Source organism: Netta rufina (assembly GCF_964035555.1).
Source record: "Netta rufina genome assembly, chromosome: 2".
Classification (NCBI taxonomy): Eukaryota; Metazoa; Chordata; class Aves; order Anseriformes; family Anatidae; genus Netta; species Netta rufina.
This window is the reverse complement of record NC_140124.1, coordinates 121,666,059-121,689,461: the sequence shown is the minus strand read 5'-3', so window position 1 is coordinate 121,689,461 and position 23,403 is coordinate 121,666,059. Positions and strand designations below refer to the sequence as shown.

General features: G+C 36.0%; 1 protein-coding gene across 1 annotated transcript in view; it reads right to left on the bottom strand.

Annotated features, from left to right (window-relative positions):
* Window positions 1-23,403, bottom strand: part of NKAIN3 (sodium/potassium transporting ATPase interacting 3) — a gene marked incomplete at both ends in the record, with an annotated part of 372,961 nt that overhangs the window by 65,665 nt on the left and 283,893 nt on the right. The window contains one exon of the mRNA XM_084282732.1: window positions 13,692-13,889. Coding sequence (XP_084138858.1) covers window positions 13,692-13,889 — 198 coding nt within the window. The remainder of the gene's footprint in view (window positions 1-13,691; window positions 13,890-23,403) is intronic.

The following is a 23,403-nucleotide window of genomic DNA, read 5'->3' as shown; positions in this document are numbered from 1 at the left end:
GGGCACATTTGAAATGATGGTGTTTGTCTTCCCAGTAAACCACTACATGTGATAGGTCCTGCTCTCCTGGAAGTGGCCAAACATGTGCCTTTCAGTGGAAAGTAGTGAATGAACTCCTTCTTTTGCCTTGTTTGTGCGTGCAGCTTTTTGCTTTAGCTATTTAGCTATAGCTAAACTTCTTTATCTTGATGCATGTATTTTCTCACTGTTATCTTTCTGATTCTCTCCCCTATTCCACTTGGGAGTAGTGAGTGAGCAGCTGTGCAGTGCTCACTCAGCCTTCTGAGGTTAAACCACAAGCAGGAAAATTTCTCTAGACAGTCAATAAATTTGATAATTATACTATGTCTATTAAGCTTTGCAGTCAGAAGGGCCTGTCCCAGGTTGGACATTAAACTTAGTACCATGAAGCAGACCATTTCCATGTCACCAGTGAAGAATAGAATGGCACAGATAATAAGACTTTCATTACTGAAGACTGAAATGTGTTTAAATGAGGTTGTGGTTTAGGTCCGCAAATTTATTCTCTAAAAATAATAGATGGGGAACTAGTAACTACTAGTAAAAGCTACTGGTACTACTCCTTTCAGACAAAACAGCATAAACACATGCAAAAGAAGGTAGAAATCAATAGCAGAGCCAAAAAGTATAACTTCACTTTCCAGCAGGGATGATTACTTGTGAGGTCACTACTCGGACAACCCCAGCATGTCACAGCTAGCCATCACTCACTCCCACTCCTGGTAATCTGCACTGTAACAAAATCTGCAGAGAATTGATTTTAGCTGCAATGACATTGGAAAAGGGGAAACAAATGTTCTTGTACATAGTTCAGCCAGATCTCACTACAAAGGCAGTAAAGAAAATAAAAAAAATAAAGCTGAGAAACAAAAGAAATGTGAGGCTTGTCCAATTGTGTTCTAGACTGTTGCCCCTCTGTGGGCTGATTCAGGGAGAGCACCTTCATGTGATATGTTTGATATTTCATGATATTTCACCATGGTCCCAGCAAGAGGCAAGGGAGAAGAAACAATAATGAAATTCAGCACAAGAAGGATGTGGATCTGTTAGAGCAGGTCCAGAGGAGAGCTATGATGTTGAAGAGAGGGCTGGAGCAACTCTCCTATGAAGAAAGGCTGAGAGAGCTGGGTACGCTCAGTCTGAAGAAGAGAGGCTCTGGGGAGACCTTATAGTGGTCTTTCAATACTTAAAGGGGGCTTATAAAAAAGATGGAGTGGAACTTTTTGCTTGGGTAGACGATGACAGGACAAGGAGGAGTAGTTTTAAACTACAAGAGGGGAGATTTAAATTAGATGTTAGGAGGAAATTCTTCACTCATAGAGTGGTGAGGCACAGGAATAGGTTACTCAGAAAAGTTGTGCATGCCCCATCCCTGGAAGTGTTAGATGGAGCCTTGGGCAACCTGATCTAGTGGGTGGCATCCCTCCATCACCTCCCTGGGCAACCCATTCCAGAGCCTTACTGCTCTTTCTGAGAGGAAATTTCTCCTAATTTCCAAATTGAACCTCCCCTGGCACAACTTGAGGACATTCCCTCTTGTCTATCACTAGTTATCTGTGAGAAGAGGCTGATCCCCAGCTCCCCACACCTTCCTTTCAGGTAGTTTTTAACCCAGCAAAGAGTGTACCTGTCCAAGCCATGGGCTGCCAGCTTCCCCAGGAGAATACTATGGGAGACTGTTGTCAAAGGCTTTGCTGAAGTCTAGGTAAACTATTAGATGATCTTTAGAGTCCTTTCCAACACATGCCATTCTATGATTCCATGAAATATTTGTGTCTTTCCATTTCACTCTTGTTTGTCTGAATTAAAAATAGTATCAAGGGAGGGGAATTTGGCTATCCCTGCCTATTAGTGCTGACAGCTACTAAGAAGATCAAGTTTGTAAGAAAAACCTACAGGTATTGGAGAAGGTATTTCAAATATCCACTATGTATGATTTCAGTCTTGAAAACTCACTCTAGAAATCAGTGTTTTGCTTAAATAAACATTACATCTATCTTGGTATAAGTGTTCAGAATGTAGCTTTAGTAGTCAATGTTGATCTTTGTATTCTAACCTTTTATTTGAATTTATATATATATACATGTGTGAATATATCAGCCACATTTTAAGTTAATAAACAGGATAAAAATAAATTAATCACAAATAAAAATGGAAATGATAATGTTCTTTTAAGAGGCTGCTTAATTATCTACCACTTTTTACTGTCATTCACAGTGATTATCAATTAATCTACATAGCAGTAATTTGCATAGAAGTTAATGGAAAGTTAAGCTGGAAGGCTTCTGCATCACTAGGAATGATTTCTTGAAAAATCTTTACGTATGTGATAAGTTCAGACAGAGATCTAGCAGATGTATCTTTCACAATACGTGATTTATTAGATTATCATTTTGATTCAGACTAGCATCAGAACTGTGGAGAAACACTATTATTCATAATTTCTGTCCTTTCCATGCAGGCAATTGTTTCAGCTGAAACCTTCTGCGTATTCTCCAAGGTTAAGAAGAAATAAATTTGCTTTTCAGACTTCCACCTGAAGGTGATTTTGTTCTCTCAGCATTGTTTCTGACATGTGACAAAAACTTAAAAGCTGAAAGTAATTCATATCAGTCTCCCTTTCAAGACCACTAGCAATCTTACCTGTTCAAATCATAATCAAACCACAGCAAAGAAATTATTCAAGCATTAGTTTCACTCCATCTCTGTCTATTCTGAACATTCTGAGAACACAAAAGTTACTCCCAGCCATAACCTCAAAACCCATCCTTCTCACCTGTGTTTGTCTGTTTCCTTTCCATGACATGAGACTTTTTTCTTTTGTTTTATGAAAGCACATAAAAAGTACTCATTCTCTTATGCAAGCCTGACAACCATGGCAAAACAAATCCAAGTTTTATTAAAAAAAGGTAAATTCATCAGGCATTCTACCTAAATTACTACTGTGATACAGTAAAACATCACTTCTTAGGTGCTCATCAACATGCGTCTTGACTGTACTCATGCTGTATTGCAGGGTCATCCAGTTGCTGCTGTCTGGTACATAAGTGAATGAGTCCTGTGGATTAGAGCTTTTTTCTTTCCTTCCTTCTTTCTCCTCACAGCTAAATTGTGAATGCAGAGTGTTGCAGCACCATCTCCTCTGACAGGTACTGAAAGAGCAAAACCACAACTCTTGCATCATCACTAAGTTTTACAACAGTTTCTGCAATATTAGAGTGTAAACAAAGAACAGCCAAAAGATATGCAGATATACTACACAATCTTCCAAAATCAAAATACATTTTTCAGAAAACCTCATCTTCCTGTGAGTAGTTCTGAGAGGAGCACATACATGTATACACATTGACTTTCTTCCTCAATGAAAAACAAATCACACCATCAAACCTTGAGGAGTCTGAACTGTTCTACTGCTTGTTTAGTGAAATCCCTGATTTGCGTTCTTATATTTCCCTAGGATAAAACAGAGAGTGTTGCAAATAATCAGGGACTGTAGTCAAGGGAAAAAATATATATTTCTGCAGTCTGGTCACATTCAGGCAGCAAATTTTAATGGAAGAACTAGTCTGTGAATCCACTACATGATTAAAAGAAAAACGTCCTGTCTGTGGAAGCTTACACAGAGATAGGTTTTAATCAGTGAATATTTCCCCCCCAAGAAAGAGTGGTCATGTGGTTATCAACTACAATGTGCAGAAGGAATCATTCCGATAAGCATTAGTGAACACGTATCTACTGCTGTTAAGATCACCAAGACTGTAGTGTGAGGCTTGCCTCTGATTTCCCTGTGTTCTTTACACTAAATGTGAATTTGATTCTGCCTTCCAAGGGAACTGCTATGCACTGATTGGCAAGGTTCCTCAAATTTGGGAGTGTCCTGAGAAGCAACAAATACAGACATCCTTGGGAGCACTGTGCTCTGACTTGAGCAGGATTTTCCAGGTCCTTAAGTGTCTCAGTAGCTCATCAGTTAATGGCTTCAGACAATATAGTCAGAAGAGTCTTCCTAAAGTCCAAAGTAAATATTGCTTGATTTTTTTTAACTGAAAAATGTTGGATTTTCTTGTTTCCTAAAAAAACACCACCAACAACAAAAAAATCTAAATTGCTAATCTTTGTTCCAGTGCAGTGCTTTCTCTTATAATTTTCAAATTCCCAGTGTAACACAATTTCAGCATTCTGCTCTGATGTCTTTACCTCTTTCACTGCCTCTGATGCTTGTCTACTGGGATGCTGCCTTGTATTTGAATCAGCAATCTCTGAATTTACTGTGCATTGGGCCACTGCAGCTCCCAGTTCCGCATCAACTCTATTTAACATGAAATGGATCTGAATGAAAACATCTGAAAGAATTACCATGACTAAGATGCAGACATACAGTTTATTATAATGCTTGTATCATGGGGGAGGTAATTTCAGGCAAAAGTGGAAAGAAAAAATGTTGGTATTTTCCAAATCTTCCATTTATCTCCAATGTTTCTGTGCCACTTCTATCAGAACATTCATAAAATTAAAATTAAAATTAAGGGTAGACTTCATTTTTACTTCAAATATTTTTCATGTAAATGAAAACATTTCACAATATTTTCACAAATTCATTTAATTTTTTGGGGGTACAAAATATTGGAAAAATGCCATAGTGATTTTCACATCAAACAGAAAACAGATCTATATCAAGTACTGCAAAATGTCTAGAATAATTTAGTTCTTGTATTGATTAGTTGACAAGGTGAAGACACTGCCATATTGCTAGGCTTAAATTGCTGTCCCCTATCCCCTCACCTTTAGCCAACTCCACTTCAGAAGTCGCCCAACTTTTTTGCAAATCCATATCAGGACAGTTAATAAATAAATGATCATGCAAATAACTAAATCATCAATGTTTTCAGTTCATTTTAAATTAGCTCCTTGGAAAAACAGGACCACCCAGGAAAGGAGAACTCAGGTGGAAAAAAAACTATTTTTCTTGATTCTGTCTCAGAACAAGAGAACTCTGCTTTACTGACCCAGACAGGTAATTAGACAAATGTACTTGTGTGTTTTCTTAACCTATGCACTATCACGTATAATGGTGTCTGACTATATCTAACAATAAAGGACAAAGCAATTTTTAGAATGTAGGTGCAGATATAGTCTCTCATTAACTTTGTTTCTCTTGGAAATATATTTTTTTAACAATGAAGGCGTGATATTGGCAAAGGAGAAATGGACTCTGTGCAACCCTGATCTATTTCTACAAACTCTGGAGGAACTGCACAAGATTACACTAAAAATATGAGACTACTACTACAGAGCACTGGGGGTAATTTCAAAAGCCACAAGTTTGAACAAGCCATCTTCTCTGCAGTTTGTTCCAGGGACTGAGAACTCCTCTGTAAAGCTGCCCAGGCTGAATAAGTTCTTTTGACTTTTAATAAACTGGTGATCACTCTAAACTTACTAATAAATCTTTGAGAAGCCCACAGCCCACCTGAACCAACTATTCACATGACTAAAAGGTCTTTCTAGCTATGATGATGATGATGAACAGGTATTTACCTCAGACCCTCTTCTGGAGTAATGTTGAAGTTGAGCTCTGCAGACAATGCCAAGTTAATTTTCTATGCCACTTGTGCAATTCTTTATTTGCAAGTTATTTGCAATTTGAAAGTTAAAAGCAAAAATTCATGAAGAGATGTAATACCTTCAGGACTACTATATTTGAGTCATGTACCATTCCTGCAGCCCTTAACAGTAAATTACCTCATGTTTTTCTATCACATGCTGATGTTGACTGGCTTTCTTAATCAATCACGTGTCTCTTGAGGAAATTGAAAGAGAGCAAGGAACCTGGCTGAACACTGGTGTCAGCCCCTACAGGTCTTTTCTTTGGAGAACAACGTACATGATGTGCTCCTTACCATCCTTTTCTGTTCATTTATAAAAATAACAGGGCCATAATTAATGGGAAAAAAGGGGCTGCTGCAGTGCCCTGGAGGAACCACATTATATATTGATATCATTAGCCCTTTTGTTACATCTAAATGAATAAGAACCAGGCTGCAGCTCTGTCTGCCTGAAGGGAGGGGCAAAAGCTGCTTCTAGAGCAACTCCTGGAGCTTTTAGAGTGGCCTAGAGAAGGCAATTCTTAACACTGGGGATATAGGAAGAGCCATTGAATTACCCTAAAAAGGATTCAGACTCAGGGCTCAGTAGTAAAAGTTTGGTCAATGATCTGAAATTTGGCATTGCCTCTGCATTTAGTCTCTTGATATTCACAATGTTTCTCTTGTTTAATTGTCTACATAAGACTCATAAACTCCATTTTAATGTATGTTGTGCTAAATATGATTATTAATTAATTTATATTTTTATCTTATGAAAAAAACATTTAAGTCTACCAAATGTCATAATTCATTTTAGTATTACATAGTCAACATTTGGCAGATTCTTTGAAGACAGCAGGGCAGAAAAAATTCACAAAGGGAGGCAATTGCTTGGAGTTAGTATGAGGCACTGACTGATGACAGATAACCAGAAATAATATAATCGGATCATATTGTTTTTCTTTTCCCTATAGAACTGATGTTGCATCCTCTGGGCAGAAGAGTACACATTTAGGACATCAGAGAATTATGATGAGAAATTAACTGAAGGGAAAGTAACTAATTTTATGGTAGGGGTGGTTGCATTATTATGAATCATCAGAATAAAATGAAAATTCAAAATGAAATCATCCTACCTGGTTAATTAAAACAGGGAAACCTACAAATGTAAGGATGACAAATCTAAGAATGTTGATGATTAGATTTTTTAAAGTGTTTAGCATCAGCTTTCATTGGCAAGCATGAATATTTTGGACAGGTTAGTACTATTTTTACAGAAAATGAGGTAAGTGCTGGAAATATCGTTAAAGGCTTTTTTTGTTTTTGTTTTTGTTTTTGTTTTGTTTTTTTTTTCTTAGCATAGCATACAGAAGTTGAGATTTTTCTACCAGCAGTGGAAATGTTATCAAACTTTCAGGCACAGATGCTTTGCAAGTTTATTTCCTATTCAGAGAAAGTACAATTTTTATAAATTCAGGAATTGAAAGGTGCACTGGGAAGAGATATTCTTAGGACACATATTTTAGCAATTGTATTTTATATGTACTTATTTTCTATTCCAACTCCTGGGAGACAGTGATCAGTTACATGTAGTCTTGTCATCTCTTGTACGCACAATTGTGGGTAGATATATCCAGACCTCCACCACCAACAATGGAGGACGGCAGTGCAAGCTGCCTCCACACTGTCAGACTGCTATGCACGCTGGATGTCTTGCTGTATCAGCATGAACGCATGCTCCAGCGCAACGAAACCAATACTGAACAAAGACAAAAGTCTTCAAGCTATTTAAAGGTGTTGGCCCCAATTTTCTCTAGAGTACCAAAGAAAGAGTTTTAGCCAAAAATTATGGTCAAAGCCCTATCACTTTTGGTACCATCTTCACTCCACCATTTATGCAAAAGACAGAACTTTCTTGGGGGCCAGAATGAGGCCAGGTATAAATGAAAATAATTCCCACAATAAATTAAAAAAAAAACATCTCAGGCCTTGGCTATTTGTGCCCAAAGCTCAAGGTGTTTCCATCTTGTTTTCCTGTTGATACATCATGAAGATACACATCCAAGAGTGAAACATTTAGAAACAGCACAGAAACAACACAAACCTTCTCCAGGCAAAGCCTCAGCTCCATGCTCAGTTCTCCATCTGGAAAGAGGACAGCAGAACTTCTGACACAAGACAGATGTATGTTCCTTAATGCAGGGCTTGAGGTACTCACACAGTGTGCTACATGAGGATGGTGGAAGAGCTTAACAGAATAGAATGCCTCTCAATGGAAACCCACCACCATCTTCAGTGGTACCACCTGTGGAATTACCTATCCATCAAAATGGATATTAACAAGGATATCAATTCCTGATATCAGTCCAGTATTGATTGCCTGACATCATGTGCTATCATAAAACACTGCTGTGAACACTAGGTGTCACATGAAAACATACCATACTGTGTCAAAAAGGTAGATCATTAGCTTCTCTGGCAGAGATTAAAAAAGTAAGATGTTGGTATAAATCAAGGATTTCTACACTCCTCTAACTAAAGAGGCCCCTTAGCCATCTTCTGCCTAGGTTGCCTCTGCATAAAGAACTGCAGCTGGACATTTGTCTGCTACAGCTTCATCAATAAGAGAAAATTCCTGCATGCTTGGGAACGTTCCTGACACTAGCATGCAGTCACCCATGTCACTATGAGTTTGGCCTTTTCCAGCCTTTGTTTTCCCTAAAAAGTTTGCAAAACACAGTTTTGGTTGGGAGAACAATCCAGGGATTATTCCTGCTGGGTGTCTTGGACATGATAGCTTATTTTGGAGACTGAGACCCTTTGTGTAGACATGAGCTTGAACTGTCCTGGACCGATTGGCCTCAGCCTCCAAGTCCCTTGGCATGGTTAATTGATGTGTATAGATGTAGTCTGTCCATCTTGCTGGAAAACTGAACAGTGACCACAGTATCCAATTCCCAATTTGGCTGCCAGAAGTCTTATACCTGTGAGTATACAACTTCCTACATACAATATACTGTGGAAAATAAATATTTTTTTTTTTTTCTGGCTATGTTTTGTGTGTGATAGAGTTAGCAAATAAGTTATTCCCCATTGATTAGTGACTGACTTTACCTTAGGCTGGTATGTTCACTGCTTTCAGCTCCTCTATGGATAAGACTCTTTAAATCACATCCTTGCCTGTCTTTATAATGTATTGAAAACCAGGTGACTCTGAAGGTGGGTTTTGTTGGTTAGTTTGTTTTTATGGTTGTTTGTTTTGTTTTGTTACTGTTATTTTGTGACTGCTCCTCATATGTAGTCCAGTGGTCACCTAGGAGCTATAAATGACACTGATTGACAAGAGCCACCAGATGGACCTCTGCAAAGTAAAACAGAGATTTTCTTCAAAATACCCTGATTTTGGTCAGCAGCAACATGCCAAACAGCTTGAATGCTTTGGGTGTTTTCAATTTTTCAATTCTCTTGTCTTCAGGGTTCTAGGTATTAGATATGGCTCTTCTGTACAGTGAAAAGTAGTGTGCTGGGACTCTGGTGGAAAGTTAAACTCACTTTGCTCAATGCAGCATCACAAGAAGGTTACAACTCCTACCCCCTGAAGCACTATAGTGTCAGCCTGTCACTCTGCCAAAATTAATTCGTTTTGCTTTTTCAGTACTAATGAAGTTATACTGCTGCTAATTCCAGAGCTACTTCCATGAACCTTGGCTTGAGGGTCTCTGCTTCACAGTGAAGCTGTAGACAAACGTTCTGTGATATAAGTCTCAGGGTCTAATACAAAACTTTCTGCAAGGTCTTCTCTTAAAGTTACTCACTGTTTTGACTATAATAACCATTCATTCTCCAAAAATTCAGATTTCAATAAAGATGACATATCTTGCATTTTGAAATAAAAGGTGCTGTGTGAAAAGCCTTACCCATCACAAGAATATGTGCTATACAATAAATAAATGTATATTTTAAACACACAACTTAAATATATTTTGTTATTATTAATTGCATTCCACTCTCCCATATGTCTCTTGATTATTCATCAGTCTACAGAAATTCTTAATACCTTCAATACTCAATCATTTCAATAGCTGGTCAAAATATGGACGAGATAGAAAGTTACTGTTTCACTGATAAAAGATATTTTCTTTGGAAACAACTAAAGAGCAAATACAAAAGGAGTCTTAGTGTATTAGAATGAAATAAACTGCTATATAGTCTATTACCTGAAGTAGGGTCTAATGTAGTCACAGCTGCAGCATTCTATGCATATAAATATATATATATATATACACCTTTTATTTCATTTATTTTTTGGACAAACACAGCAGATTATATATCTGGACAGGTATCTGATATTTACCCCTGGAGGGATATTTTATTACAGTGGCTCTGACTCCCTATCAATTGGAAATGCTCACCTTTCCAGTCATTTGGACAACAGTTAGCATGATAAAATGATTTGTTATGCCAATAAAGTTTTTGTTACACTGTAAAATGGTTTGTTACACTCCTACTGCTACCAAAAAAAGAAAAAAAAACTTTATGAAAATTAAGTAGATTTTAAGGTCCAAAAAACGAAAAGTCTACTGTGGGGTCTAGATAATAGAAAAAAAAAAAAAAAAGAAAAAAAAAAAGAAAAAGAAAAAGACAGGCCTTCTGATCTACATGTCTGGCCATCTAGTAATTCTTCAGTACTGTAAAAAGACAACCTAAATGACCTTTTAACTAACAACTGAAATTAGTATCCCAATTAGGAAAACAGTTATGCATCTGAAATGAATGGGAGCCTCCTCAGGTCAACAGTACTCAGAAAATGGGAGGAAACTGCAGCAAGTCTGATAATCTAGGTGGTGACTTATATTTTATGGGACAGTAAATTAAGCAAGGCTAAATTACAATTCTAAATGGAAATTGAAGTACAGACTCATATGCTAATCACACTGCCTCACAGATGGAATAAGGAAGATAACAAGACTGGAGGAAAACCCTACTTCGCATATTTTAACATTGTGTATATCAGGCAAAAACAATATCTGAAACTGCAACTATTTAATTCCCAGTCAAGCCTTACAAGTTCCTGGCACATTTTGAACTTGCAATGAATTGTATACAGAATTTATTTATGACTGTTCCAGGCAATCATTCACACCACAAGGAATGGACATCTTATGCTTTACACAAAGCTGTACAAATTATTACATAGTTTTCCTATTTTTTCCATATGCATATTTCATTAAGTTTATATATATTAAATGCTTTTATTCTATTATTATAATATTTCTATCTGTGTTCTTGTCATTTGGTAAATTTTGAGCTGAATTTTATTACACTGGATAAGCAGAGAAGAAAACTGTTCTTGATTTCAACCACCAGCTGTATTTCCACTGAACTCTAAATTTAATCACAAAAAAATTTTGATCAAATCACCAAAAAATCACCAAAAAATCACAAAAAATCTATAAAAAATTCTGAATATCACAATACATTTTTCTTATAGAAGTGATGAATAATTTATATAAATATAATTTGGAAATATTAATGTTTTTCTCCTATTAAATAGACCATACTACAGTTTCCCTTGTATGGGCAAAACTAGAGGACTGTGAGGGAAATTTTCTGCAGATGCAGAGATGGACCTAATGGGAGAGGCAACCTGGTTTCAGTATCAAACCCTCACAAGAGTAAGAAAGCTACACTCTATCAGGCTTTGCAGTTGCAGTGTGCAATATTCTTTTCCAAAGCCTGCTTGCATTGTAATTTCACAATGTATGTTGACACATACAGGACTAAGCCTCAAGAGAAGTAATTTTATCTTCATTGAAAAATATCTTGACTCAAAGTCTTTACTTTCCGACTGAACAACACTCGGGAAAAGGCTGGTTTATGTGCCTGTGATGTCACTAGTGCCTGAGAAGCTGGAAAAGGCACATGTGATATGCAAGCACTTGTGATGTCACTGGTGAACTAAGAAAATGCACTAATTCAGGTCTGGACTTTCAAGTGGAAGTTCACTAATCACTGCTGTAAGATCAAAGTTTATTAAATTTTGACTCAAAGCAGTGGTAAGACAATAACATTTGGCATCTTACAAAAGCATCCTTTAGTAATGCTGAGAAGTCTAAAACTTCAAGACTTTTAGACTGTGAACACTACTGTGTTCTAGACGGTTGGGCAGTTCTAGACAGTTAGATCTATGATAGATAATAGAAATCATCTAGGTTCTGACCCTGTCAGCAGGACTTCTGAATAGGCTGATGTCTGCCCTCCAGAAATCCAAGGTAACAGCTCTGTTAACCCCTATCTTACTTCACCAAAGATCAAAAACTCTATTTCATGATCGCTGTGCCCAAGACAGCCTCCAGCCATCACATCACCCCTAAGTCTTTCCCTGTCTGCAAGGATAGGTCAAGTGAAGCACCTTCCCTAGATGGTTCCTTCACCACATGTGTGAGTAAGCTATCCTACACATACTCCAAGAATCTCCTAGACTGCTTCCACTCTGTGTTACTTTATTTCTAGCAGACATCTAGGAAGTTGGAGTCCCCAAGAGAACAAGGGCTAGTGATCATGAGACTTCTTGTTGCTTATAGAAGATTTCATCTGCCTTTTCACCCTGTGTGAGTGGTCTATAACAGACTTCCAACATAATATCTGTCTCATTGCCCTTTCCCTGACTCTTACCCAGAGACACTCAGCCCTTTTTGTCACCATCTCCCAGCTATGTGCAGTCAAGGCATTCCTTAAAATACAGGGCTACTTACCTCCTCTTCTTCTCTGCCTTTCTCTCCTGAAGAGCCTGTTATACCTATTACATCATTCCAGGCATGCAAGTTGTCCCAACATGTACACTGATTTTTTTTTTTTCATTCAGAATATAAATGTCATTAACTTGAGAAAATGTAAAAATTAAAATCTGGACATAATTTTAAACTAATAAGCTTAAAATCTCGAATCTCTTTCTTTGTTAGTAAAGGACTTACAAGTCAGTTAGTAAAACATCTTGAAATACTGAGTAGGCCAGGAATATCCAGCCTATCTGGTTGATCAGACCATGGAGTTTTTTTCATGGAGCAGTTGTGGACTTTAGACCACAACTCTTCTCTGACTGTCTGCCAAGCACTGGAGGTCATAGTTACAACCATGAACCATGAACATTTGTGTTCTCAGAATAGGTGCAGATATCTAAGGCATATCAGAACCATGTGCACCCACATGGTGTGAACCATTTGCTATGTACTACACTCAGCTATGTAGAGAAAGAAACCAAGAAAGAGGTACTACTTCTAAATCACACAAAGTCTGTGCCAGTCAAGATTTTGAGCATAAGCAGAACCTGCTACCAAAATGAGGAAAAACTGTGGACAAGACTTGGCTGCTGCTCCCAGAGTAATTCATCGAGCCCCAGTGCTTCTTTGAATTGCCCATATCCCTCAGGTGCCCATTGTCCCGTGGCTCAATGACCATGCAATAGACAGCATACTTTTTGTAATGACTTCTAGTGCTTGCATTTTTTTACTAGTAGTGCAACAGCAAAAAGTAGATCATGAAGGCAGAGTATTCTGATAACCCAGAGACCCAGGAAAGAACAGATAATGTCATTAAATATACATGAGTACTCCCATTCCTAATATTTCCCCGACTTTCTTCAAGTGTCACATTCATATCTCCCTTTGGGAGAATCTTAGCTGTGTGTCAAGTAAAATATATTTACATTCGGGACTGAATAAATACCATCATTGATTGTGAACTTTGGAAAAGTTTAGGCCAACTGATTTTGGACAAGTCTGTTCTCCTTTTCAGTATGTCTCAATGAATGAGAGATGAGAATTTGAAATAGTTTTCACCTTTCCTAGCAAAGGCCAGAATGGGGACTATGCCACTTTGTCACTTTTGTCGTAAGCAAAGAGAAGAGCAGTGTACATTTTAATAATGTGACTATCATTCTCTAATTCAAAATACAATACAATTCCGAATCCATGCTGCTATTGATCAACCACTACATCACCTTGTCAGGAAAGAGGCACACAACAACTGATGGCTGAATGCGGAAAGACGTCTTGAGTCCAAGTACAAGAGAAAATCGGTACTTACGGAGAGGAGTATTTGGATAGCACTGTGAATAACCTCTAGGTACTGGAAATCAATTATGCAGCCTGTCACAGAGACGTAGGAGTAATCATCTAGGATGCCAGGAGCAGAAGGACGCACCACCCTTCGTATGCAGCCGGGCCCGTGCTCCCGCCACCAAGATCGGTGCATTGAGATGTTAAATGTCATGAGATCGGTTTCCTAGGAGACAGGGAGGGAAAAAGCATGAAATCCTCAAACTCAATATTATTTAAGATAAAGAAAGGGAAATAAAAAGTGATTTTAGTTATTAAAATGAAAATAAGATAAATAAATAGCCTTCCTCTTCACCCACATAATCTTAACATGAAAGTAGACCATTAAGAGGGAGAGAGAAAATTGCAAAGGTTTATTATTTATTTTGTAATTGTGCATTGGAGTTTTTGTCTGGTAGAAGGGCCATCATATCACGTAGTACACAAAACACAGTGAATATCCTATGTCTCCATGGATTCACAGCCTGAAAAGCAATTTTGTTTTTACTTGATTAGAATTTGATTCAAGAATTATTTTTTGAACAAACAACAGAGACAACTTTACTCCGTGGTACTGGAGATGATCTAAAAAAAAATTCCACCACATTTATTTAAGTTAATAATTATAGAAAAATTAAGTATCATTTTAAATTAGGCTACAACCAGGCAGATTGTCCCACTTGCCAATGGTTCAGATGAAATGTTCTCTCCAGCCAAAGATTTGGCTGCCTTTCCTTCCTTCTATTACCTCCACGGAGATTATCTTTTTAGCTTAGATAATAAACCCACTTCTGTGAACTGATTTCAGTTTAAAATAAAAGGAATAATTGCTCTTCATTCACATCAGCTTCAAAATCAATGACAACTTGTCCAATCAGCCTACCCATAGAAGTAGCATAACACACTAACAAAAAGTACACTTGGTACAAATTCCAGTTCAAGAAAGTCTTTATATTTCCCTTTGATAATTACTTTTATTCTGGCTACACATGAAAATTAACAGGTGTTACACATGGTCAATCTCTGTTAGTTAGCAGTAAGTAATCAGCCTTTGTGGTTTGATGTTTTGCTCTTCATAACTTCTTTACCCTTTAAATGCAGATTTGTAGGATCATTATTCACAGTTGATGAAGCATTTGTCTTTTGACTTTGTATGTCATTCCTTGATAGTGGTTTAGAAATTTTTCAGCTGCAATATGAAAATGATTTACAAAATCAGAAGTTGACAGACAATTCAGTGTAAAGAAAATATAATTATAAATACAGTCATAGGAAATAGCTGAGGCTTTCTCTGTACAACAATGCCAGAGATTGCACAGTGTTATCAAGTGTTTTTCACAACTGTCAAGTGTAGGAAATACCATTTGTCAAGCAGTACACAGATACTCATCTATTTTGGTAACTCTTTGTTGAGTGGGAATATGGATTTACCATGTGGGTTAGTCTATATCAAATGTTGCAAGTTAACACTTTGTTATCATACCTATGGGAAAAATTGTGGGGTCCGTGTGTTTGGTGTTGGTTTCATAATTTCACTTATTACAATTTCAAGGTTTCATATTTTTCTTTACCCTCAAAGTTTTTCTTTTTGGTTCCATTATTTCATTTTTTTCTATCTTTTGCCTTTAAGTTTTATTGAAGTTTGTGCTTGGGCAGGTAACAGGAAAAGGCAAAGGAAGCCAGTAAACTTGAAAAGGAAACATCTCTGTTACATCTTGCCAACACCTTTAAAACATAAGAATTTGACGTTATTTTTCTGATTATTATCAGAACTTGTTTACATGGATCACATCTGTAGTTTTGTTCATATTTCAAGGTTCCTGGTGACACAGTGAGAAAAGGAAACAGCAATATTATAGCTAAAATTACTTTATATAATTAGAAAGAATAGAGATATCATCACAGCAATTGCTGCTTTTCTTCTTATTATTATTATTCAGACATTATGGATAAAGGCTATAAGTACAGCTTTCTAACAGTTATTTGTCACTGTGTATATTATGTCCTGAGTCCTCAAAACAGGTAAATGATGATAATGATGGCCCAGTAAAGATCACTTTTAGAAATGCAAACAAAACCACCTGGTGCACAAGCTTGACCTCTAAAATATCACTTCACATATTGGCAGACGTAAGCTGTTTGAGCTGATAAATGTTAAGCTGTCGATCAATAAATGAAAGCCTAAAAAAAAAAATCAATTTTCTTTTTATTATTATTATTATTTTTAAGCAGCCAAAGCACACTCCCACCTAATTTCTTGGAGATTTTTAATCTGTGAAGTCATTGGAATATACCAGGCTTTGAAAAATTAGCCTGTATCTTCATTACTACTTACAGTAACATAGAAAATGAAAAAACACTTTGGCTGGGTGTACAGATTTTAAATACTGGTGTACTTCTGAGAGTGTTTCGGTATCTGTAAATTCAGTGTTTGGAACCTCTGTGCATAAACTGATGCACAAGTGGATTATTGTATGTTCAATAAAAGTTAAGAATTCTTTCAGAATGTACAAGCAAGTACTTCATTTTTTTTTCAAGAGATAACGTGCTATTTTCCAGTGTAACAAGCAACCATTAAGCAAATGGTTATAAAATGATCAGACTTCATCAGGTGATGTAAACTGTTTATTTCTTACAGGAGAATGGTGCCTATTCATAATAAGAGACCAAATTCCAGGCTCTGTACAAAAGACATCAATCTGTCTCTTTGATGAGTCAGTTGGGATTCATGTAATAACTGAAATTTCAATTATGAATTGAAAATTGTTGTCTTCTGAGCTACAGACTCATCATGTTTCTTGATCTTGATTCCATACATCAGCACACAAACCAAACTTCCCCAGCTAGTAACCTGTCGGGAAGATGCCATAAACTAAGTGTAGGTAGAACATAAATAATAGGACTTCTAGGAAATTCATGTGGCACTTATGGAAGCGATATAGCAAAGGGAACCCCTATGCTCTACTTTTGAGCATAGGGATTTCATTCAGCACTGAATAAATGCTACATGGTAAATAAATACATGGTAAGAAGTTTTCACCTGAGCACAGGATCAGCACAATAATCACACTTCTACTGATGTAGAGTCCTGCTTAATGGCTTTTTAAGCTTTTAAACTATGTATAGGATTTGTGTTGGTTGTCAACCAAAGGATTAATTTTGATCATTATTGGAAATCATTGCTACAGCAGGTGCTTTCTTTTAGGTGAGACATAATCCCTTTAAGTCCCAATAATACTGTTTTCTAAGTGCTTGGAGATAATGTTTAATTTCATTATATCTGCTTAAATTCCACATTTGGTTTCAAGCGGAGATTTTCTATATTCAGGTGGTGGATCTAGATAAATCTTATCAGATAATAACAGATAGCAGGGCTTAGTTTTAAACTAAGTAACAATAATAAGGATATTTCTTTCATTTATTTGTTTACTTTGTGTACAGTGCCTACAAAAAGCAAAAAAGATCATAAAAATAATGATAAGTTAAGACTACTTAATTAAAATCACCAGAACTAAAGAAAGAAAAGACAATAAAACTCCAGGGGAAAAAAATAACAAACAAGATTCACTTATGTAACAGACGTATTTTATTGTAACATAATGATTATGCATTGTAGATTCTTTTTTTTTCACTGTATGTTTCTGCTTTATGCCGTGCTATTTTATATTTTTTTCATTCCTGAAGAATAAACTCTTAGGAAAACCACTAACAGAGACATTTGCATGTCTAATTGGATGGAGGAGAAGCACTTTTTCTTCCATAAAGCAGTCACCACTTGAAATTTCACAGAAAGATGCAAGAGCAAGGGCTAGCAAAGCATAACAGTAGAGATCTGGACATTATTTTCACTTGTGCAGTACCTAGCCCCTACCAATACTTTTTTATTTTATTGATATATGCCATAATTTATATTATAAATGAAAATTATTTAGGCTGAGGCTAATGTTAACAGGTTGATGTTAATAAACATTCTCATCTCATTTCTAAGACCAACAAGTATGGTCTAGTTCTCACTTGCTACCCAGTTTCTGTTTTTACCAATGAGGAGAAAAAGTTTATATCAAATCCTAATCAATAGTTAAAAGGTAAAGCATGTAGTGGTAGGAGAGCAGAAGTACATTACATTTGTAATTTCCTGCTCCTGATTAAGCTTAGAGTTAAACTTATAGTGGTGCTGGCATGGATAAGGAACACACATATTCTATTACATTCTATATTCTATTATATTCTATATTCTATATGATATATTCTATTCTGGTAACTAATTTCGAGGAGACATTAACCCCTATTAGATATAAATGGTGTGTTCCAGTGTTAACAAAACCTGATCTAATTGTAGAAGAGGTCTGTGGTTCCCACTGTAATTAGAGTCTCACACACTGAATGAATCCTGTAGCCATGATATTGAACTATGGCTGAAGGAAAGGATTCCCATGTCAACCATAACTACAGTTAAAAAAATTGTATGCATTTAATCTCAAAAAAAAAAAAAAAAAGGTGTTTGAGTTAGGCAGTACTGTCTTTACTGTTTTTTACTGGTGAGCTTTGCCAGAATTTATATATATGCATATATATGCACACACATATATATATGAATGAATATATATGCATATATATGAATATATATATATATAAATACATATATATATAAATACATATATATACACACATATTTTTTTAAAGTGAGCAAAATAACTTTGGGCAATTTGTTTGAAAAATGCATAGATGATCTACTGGAAAGATTAAAAAGAAAAAAAGGTTCATCTGCATTGTTTAATTTGCCACATGCTCATAAATTAGTTTCCTGTCTTCTGCAGAACTTACTTTCAAAGTGGAGTGTCTTTAGAAGACCAGAAGGCAAGAAGTCAACAAAAGAAGCACACTGCTGTCTTCTTTATTCAACATTATTATCAGTCATAAGAACCCATCAAGGGGTTGTTTTCTGCAACCTGTTTTCTGCAACCTTCATCTCTCAAAGGTGAGCTCTCATGTTTGGCAATATTCAGATCTATGCTCAAATCTCAGTTTTATGGCTCATGTTTTTTTCCTCCACCACTTTTGTGGCAGTCTCTGTGTCTGAGAAACAACCCAAGAGGTAATATAGTATAGCTGAAATAAGCTCCAAGATCAAATGAAAAAAAGACATGAGATAGGGTGATTGAATCAATATGAGCCTTACTCATCACTTGTCATAGGAAGTTCAACAGGAGCACAAAAAAGTCACAGCTGTCCAGAAGAGCTGTTTTGTTCCCATGGGGTCCTTGACATGCTATTAAGTCAAGCACTTAGTCTGAAAATTGTTCTCACCTATTCCCTCTGACGATACAAAGATAAGAGACAAACCAGGTTTGGACTGATGGCAAACTCAGCACTGCTTTCTGTTTTGAAGACTGGAGATGGGATAAGGGCTTGTGTGAAGTCAAAGCAGACTGGTGTGTCCCTCAGTCAAGCCCTATGCAATTCTGACTGAAATGAGTCAAGATGATACTGACATGTAACTATAATAGTGAAAAATTTGAAACAGCGTCAGCAAGACATATATAGTCACCAAAACAAATGCTGTATGAAAACTTCTCAGGGCAGATAGCCAAGAAAGGCAAAAGAAGGCCTGGAAAAGTCTTGGAACACACACACACACACAAGATTTGAAAAAAAAAAATCCAATTATTGGTCACAAAAAATTTCTGTCTAAAAGGTTCATAAAATTATGAACATTTGAAAAAGGAGTTTATAATGTAAAGCAATTTTCAGTCTCAACGAGACCATTTCATTTCAACCCATCTTATCTTGGTTTTGTTGCTTTTAAACAATAATGCTCAGATCCCTAAGGAGTTCTACATACATTTGAAATATCAAAAAATTAAATTTTGTCACCAATATATCTTCCCTGAAAGAAAAACTGCTATAGGAGGACTCTAGCAATGTTAATAGGGTCTGGTTTGACTCACTTGTGCTGAAACTGTTTGTTCTTATGTAGTTCTCCATCTTTAGTACCATGGGCATCCTGAAGTGACAAGCCTTACAAAACCAATCCTTGCATGGGGTAGTAGTTCTAGTGTTCCTGGGAAATGTATGCAAATAGGAGACATAACTTGTGCCAAAAGCCCACATAATTCAGTAGGAGGAACAGATGCAATCTAGCTTGCAGCCAAAACAGGATTCATCTTTGTTGTTATCCAAAAAACTGTATTTTGTGCACAGTGGTTGTGAACAAAGAAAAAATATGGTGATAAAGGCATGATTAAGAATACAATAGTGCAGTAATAGTACAGTTAATTTTAATAATTTCCTTAATTTCTTATTGGTTCTGTGCTCTCTTTCTGTTGTGGATGTAGGAATACTATAACTTCCCCTGCTATATAATGAGATAAATGTTATGCAGGAAATAAATGCACAAGAGAGTGGGTGCTAAATTTAAGGGTCTGTACCAGAATCCAATGCCATTAAAATGAACCATAAAAAGATTTTTGAAAACTCTCTTGAATGTTAAGATTTCCAGCAAGAAAAATAACTCCCTCTTTTGAGACTAACTACAATGTTCATACCTGCATCCAGGAACACTTTTAAAGATTAATAGGCCAGTTTAAGCAACTGCTGTTGTGTTCTCTGCTTTGCTTGCTTGAAGCAAAACAATTGCTCATGATATTGCCAACCCTTGTTGTTTTATGGCAAGTCTGGTTATGTTCAGCATTTTTGTTAAAGGCTCCATTCCCAGGGACATGAGATTACAATAAGGAGTTTGGCTTGTTACAAAAAAGTGAGTTGAAGAGTAGAAACTTCAAAAATCATGAACCCTACTGATAGGTACTTCTGATCTGTTCTGTAACTGGCATTATTTGCTTAAAGCTTAGCTCCTGGGATCTAGGTGTGAAGCATCTGAATCACAGTTCATGGCTATCTAGGACACCATGTCCCCCATCTTGTACCGTAGTCCCCCATAGATCTTGGATGATCACGGATCCTGCAGGGTATAGGAAAGGATCAACTGTTTATTAACTATGAATTGATCAAAGAGTTCAAAATTCAAATGCACCCCAAAGAGCTTAAAAATCAGAAGTCAAAAGGAATACCTAGTTTTATTGATTTTTATATCACATCATATGATTTACTGGTATTTCTCTTAGGAAATTTGAATACATGACTAAACCCTAAAAATTAAGAAATGAAAGGACATTTGTAAAAAACAAACAAACAAATAAAAATGATCTAAATCAAACCAAACCAAACCAAGTCAAATCAAACAATAAAAATGCCACCTTTTCTATTTTACAGGTATTGTTATAGTTATGAGCAGTTGAAAACATTGTTACCAGCTGTACAGGGCTGCCTTCTGCATTAGAGATACCTTTTTTTTTTTTTTTTAATTTTAGAGTTTGGAACCAGAAGGATCCATGCACTCACCACACCTTTTGAGTGGACTCCTATGTAGTTTATTGAATAAAACTGTCTGCAGCCAACTGATTGCAAAGAATGAGTATCTGCACTGCTGAAGCCCTCCTGAGGACTCAGAATACAAAATGAGAAGAGCAGCAGTAAGCAGCAGCAATGTATTGAACTAATAGGGGACGCTTTTCTTACTATTTTTATTTAAATGAAGTACAAGATGTAACTTTTTTATTATTTTTTTTCCTGTGTTTGAAAACAAACACCCTGATTACACTTTTGTTTCTATATGTCTGGCACGTGACATCAGGTCATCATATTTTTACTAGTCTCCCAAGTTTTGTGGTGTTGTTTCCCAGTGACCTTGACTTTAGGAAAGTGATGCTTTAATCACAGACCTTGCTTACATTCTGCTGGAACAATGAATGTCTTTGAAATACGTTTGTTACATATATTTAAAAAAGCAAAGAGAGTACCCGTAGAAACTTTAAGTTTAGATGATGAAATTTGAAATCTTCTCTTTCCTAGAGAGGAAGTGAAGCACTGACAATGAATATAGAAAAAGAATCTGCTGTATCAGAGCTCAGATAATATGATTTCTTTAACTGAATTCCAAATTTTCTATAAGCATTAGTCCATATTTTAGGTTACTTAAAACATTTTATGTATATAAATACACGCATACTTTGTAATTTTTATATTGAAATTATGCATGTACTTATATATCTACATGAACACATAAAATAAGAATACATACATTTACACTTACCTGCAAAAATTAATGACACAACAGTGCTTTCCTGAGAACATCTGCCAACTGTAGCCAAAGCAGGCAGCATTAATAATATCCTTGAGCAATGCCTGGCCTTAATCAGATGAATCTAATTTCCTGCGTAATCTACCTCCAAATCTCAGTAACTCTCACAGACATTCACACAAAAGAGAGTTATAATTTGTCCTCTCTAGTCATTTCCAGATTTTCAGAAGATTATCGCAGGAATAAGGACCCTTTTTTCTCTGACATGTGCAGGTTATCTTTGTTTCAGTCGGGATAGAGTTAATTTTCTTCCTAGTAGATTTTGTAGTGTACTTTGGATTTAAAATGAGAATAATGATAACACACTGCTGCTTTGTGCTTACATTAAATCAAGGACTTTTCATCTTCTTATAATCAGACTTTCAAAGTTCTTTCCATGAGATTAATCAGAAAGATCTGATAATGTCCAGTAACTTTTGGAAAATTTCATGTTTGTTGTGGGGTGTTGTGCTTACTCATACTTTTTTTTTTTCATTGTGAAGAAATTTCTCACAAATGTACTTCTACTCAACATGATTTAATATGTTCCTATAAAATGTATTTTTAATCCAGGAGGAAAAGACATAAAATTCTGTTAAGAACTTCAAGTCTAGGCAGATTACTTAATCATCCTGTTAACAGATGTTAAACAAATCTGGTCACTTTAAGAGATGAATAAAGCCATAGAGAAGCCTAATGATCCATTCATTCTTTAACATCACAGACTTGTCTGTAATCCTTCATCAGGCAACATTTAATATAACTTGCTCCAATAAATAAAAATAAAATGAGACTACTGCAAAAATGTAAGAGCATATCAGAAAAATGATTTTTTCATTTCACTGTCAAATTTGAAATTATCTTAACAAACAAAAAGAAGGACATTGATCAACTTTCAGATAGGCTGATACAGTTGTGAATGACAGCAGGACACAAATGTAAAAGGACAAGTAAAATTAATATCCCTTTATTTACTGAAATTAGAAAATTGAGAATGCTACATAAAGAGCTGCCCAAGATAAAATATATAGAAAAATAATTTTCAGTTTGTATGAGGAAACAAAACAAAACAACATTGACATTGAGGACTTTTTCTATATGCTGCTGTGTCTACAAGTTCCAATATACTTCAGAGTTCATTAATCTTTACTATAAATAATAATTATTGATATAACTAGCATTTTCACTGTGTGTTTTATTTTTAAAACCATTTAAAAATCATTGATATGAAGAGGTCAATGTAACCCCAGAACACAGCTGAAAGTCTGATCAGTCTACAAAGCTACTAAGCTAATTCAACAAGCATGTATGCAAGTCACTTAATTTCAACAAGCATCCCGTTGACCTTAGGGATCTACATATATTTGCTGGATTAAGGCCAGCAAGTAAGAATGAATAAAAAAGATGTGAGAGAAGGAGGAGAAAGATAAGAATATATGAGCATATTCTTGACAGCCTAATTGTATAAACCTTGGAGATAATACAGTTTCTTATCAGTACATCCGATACAGATTTTTTTAAC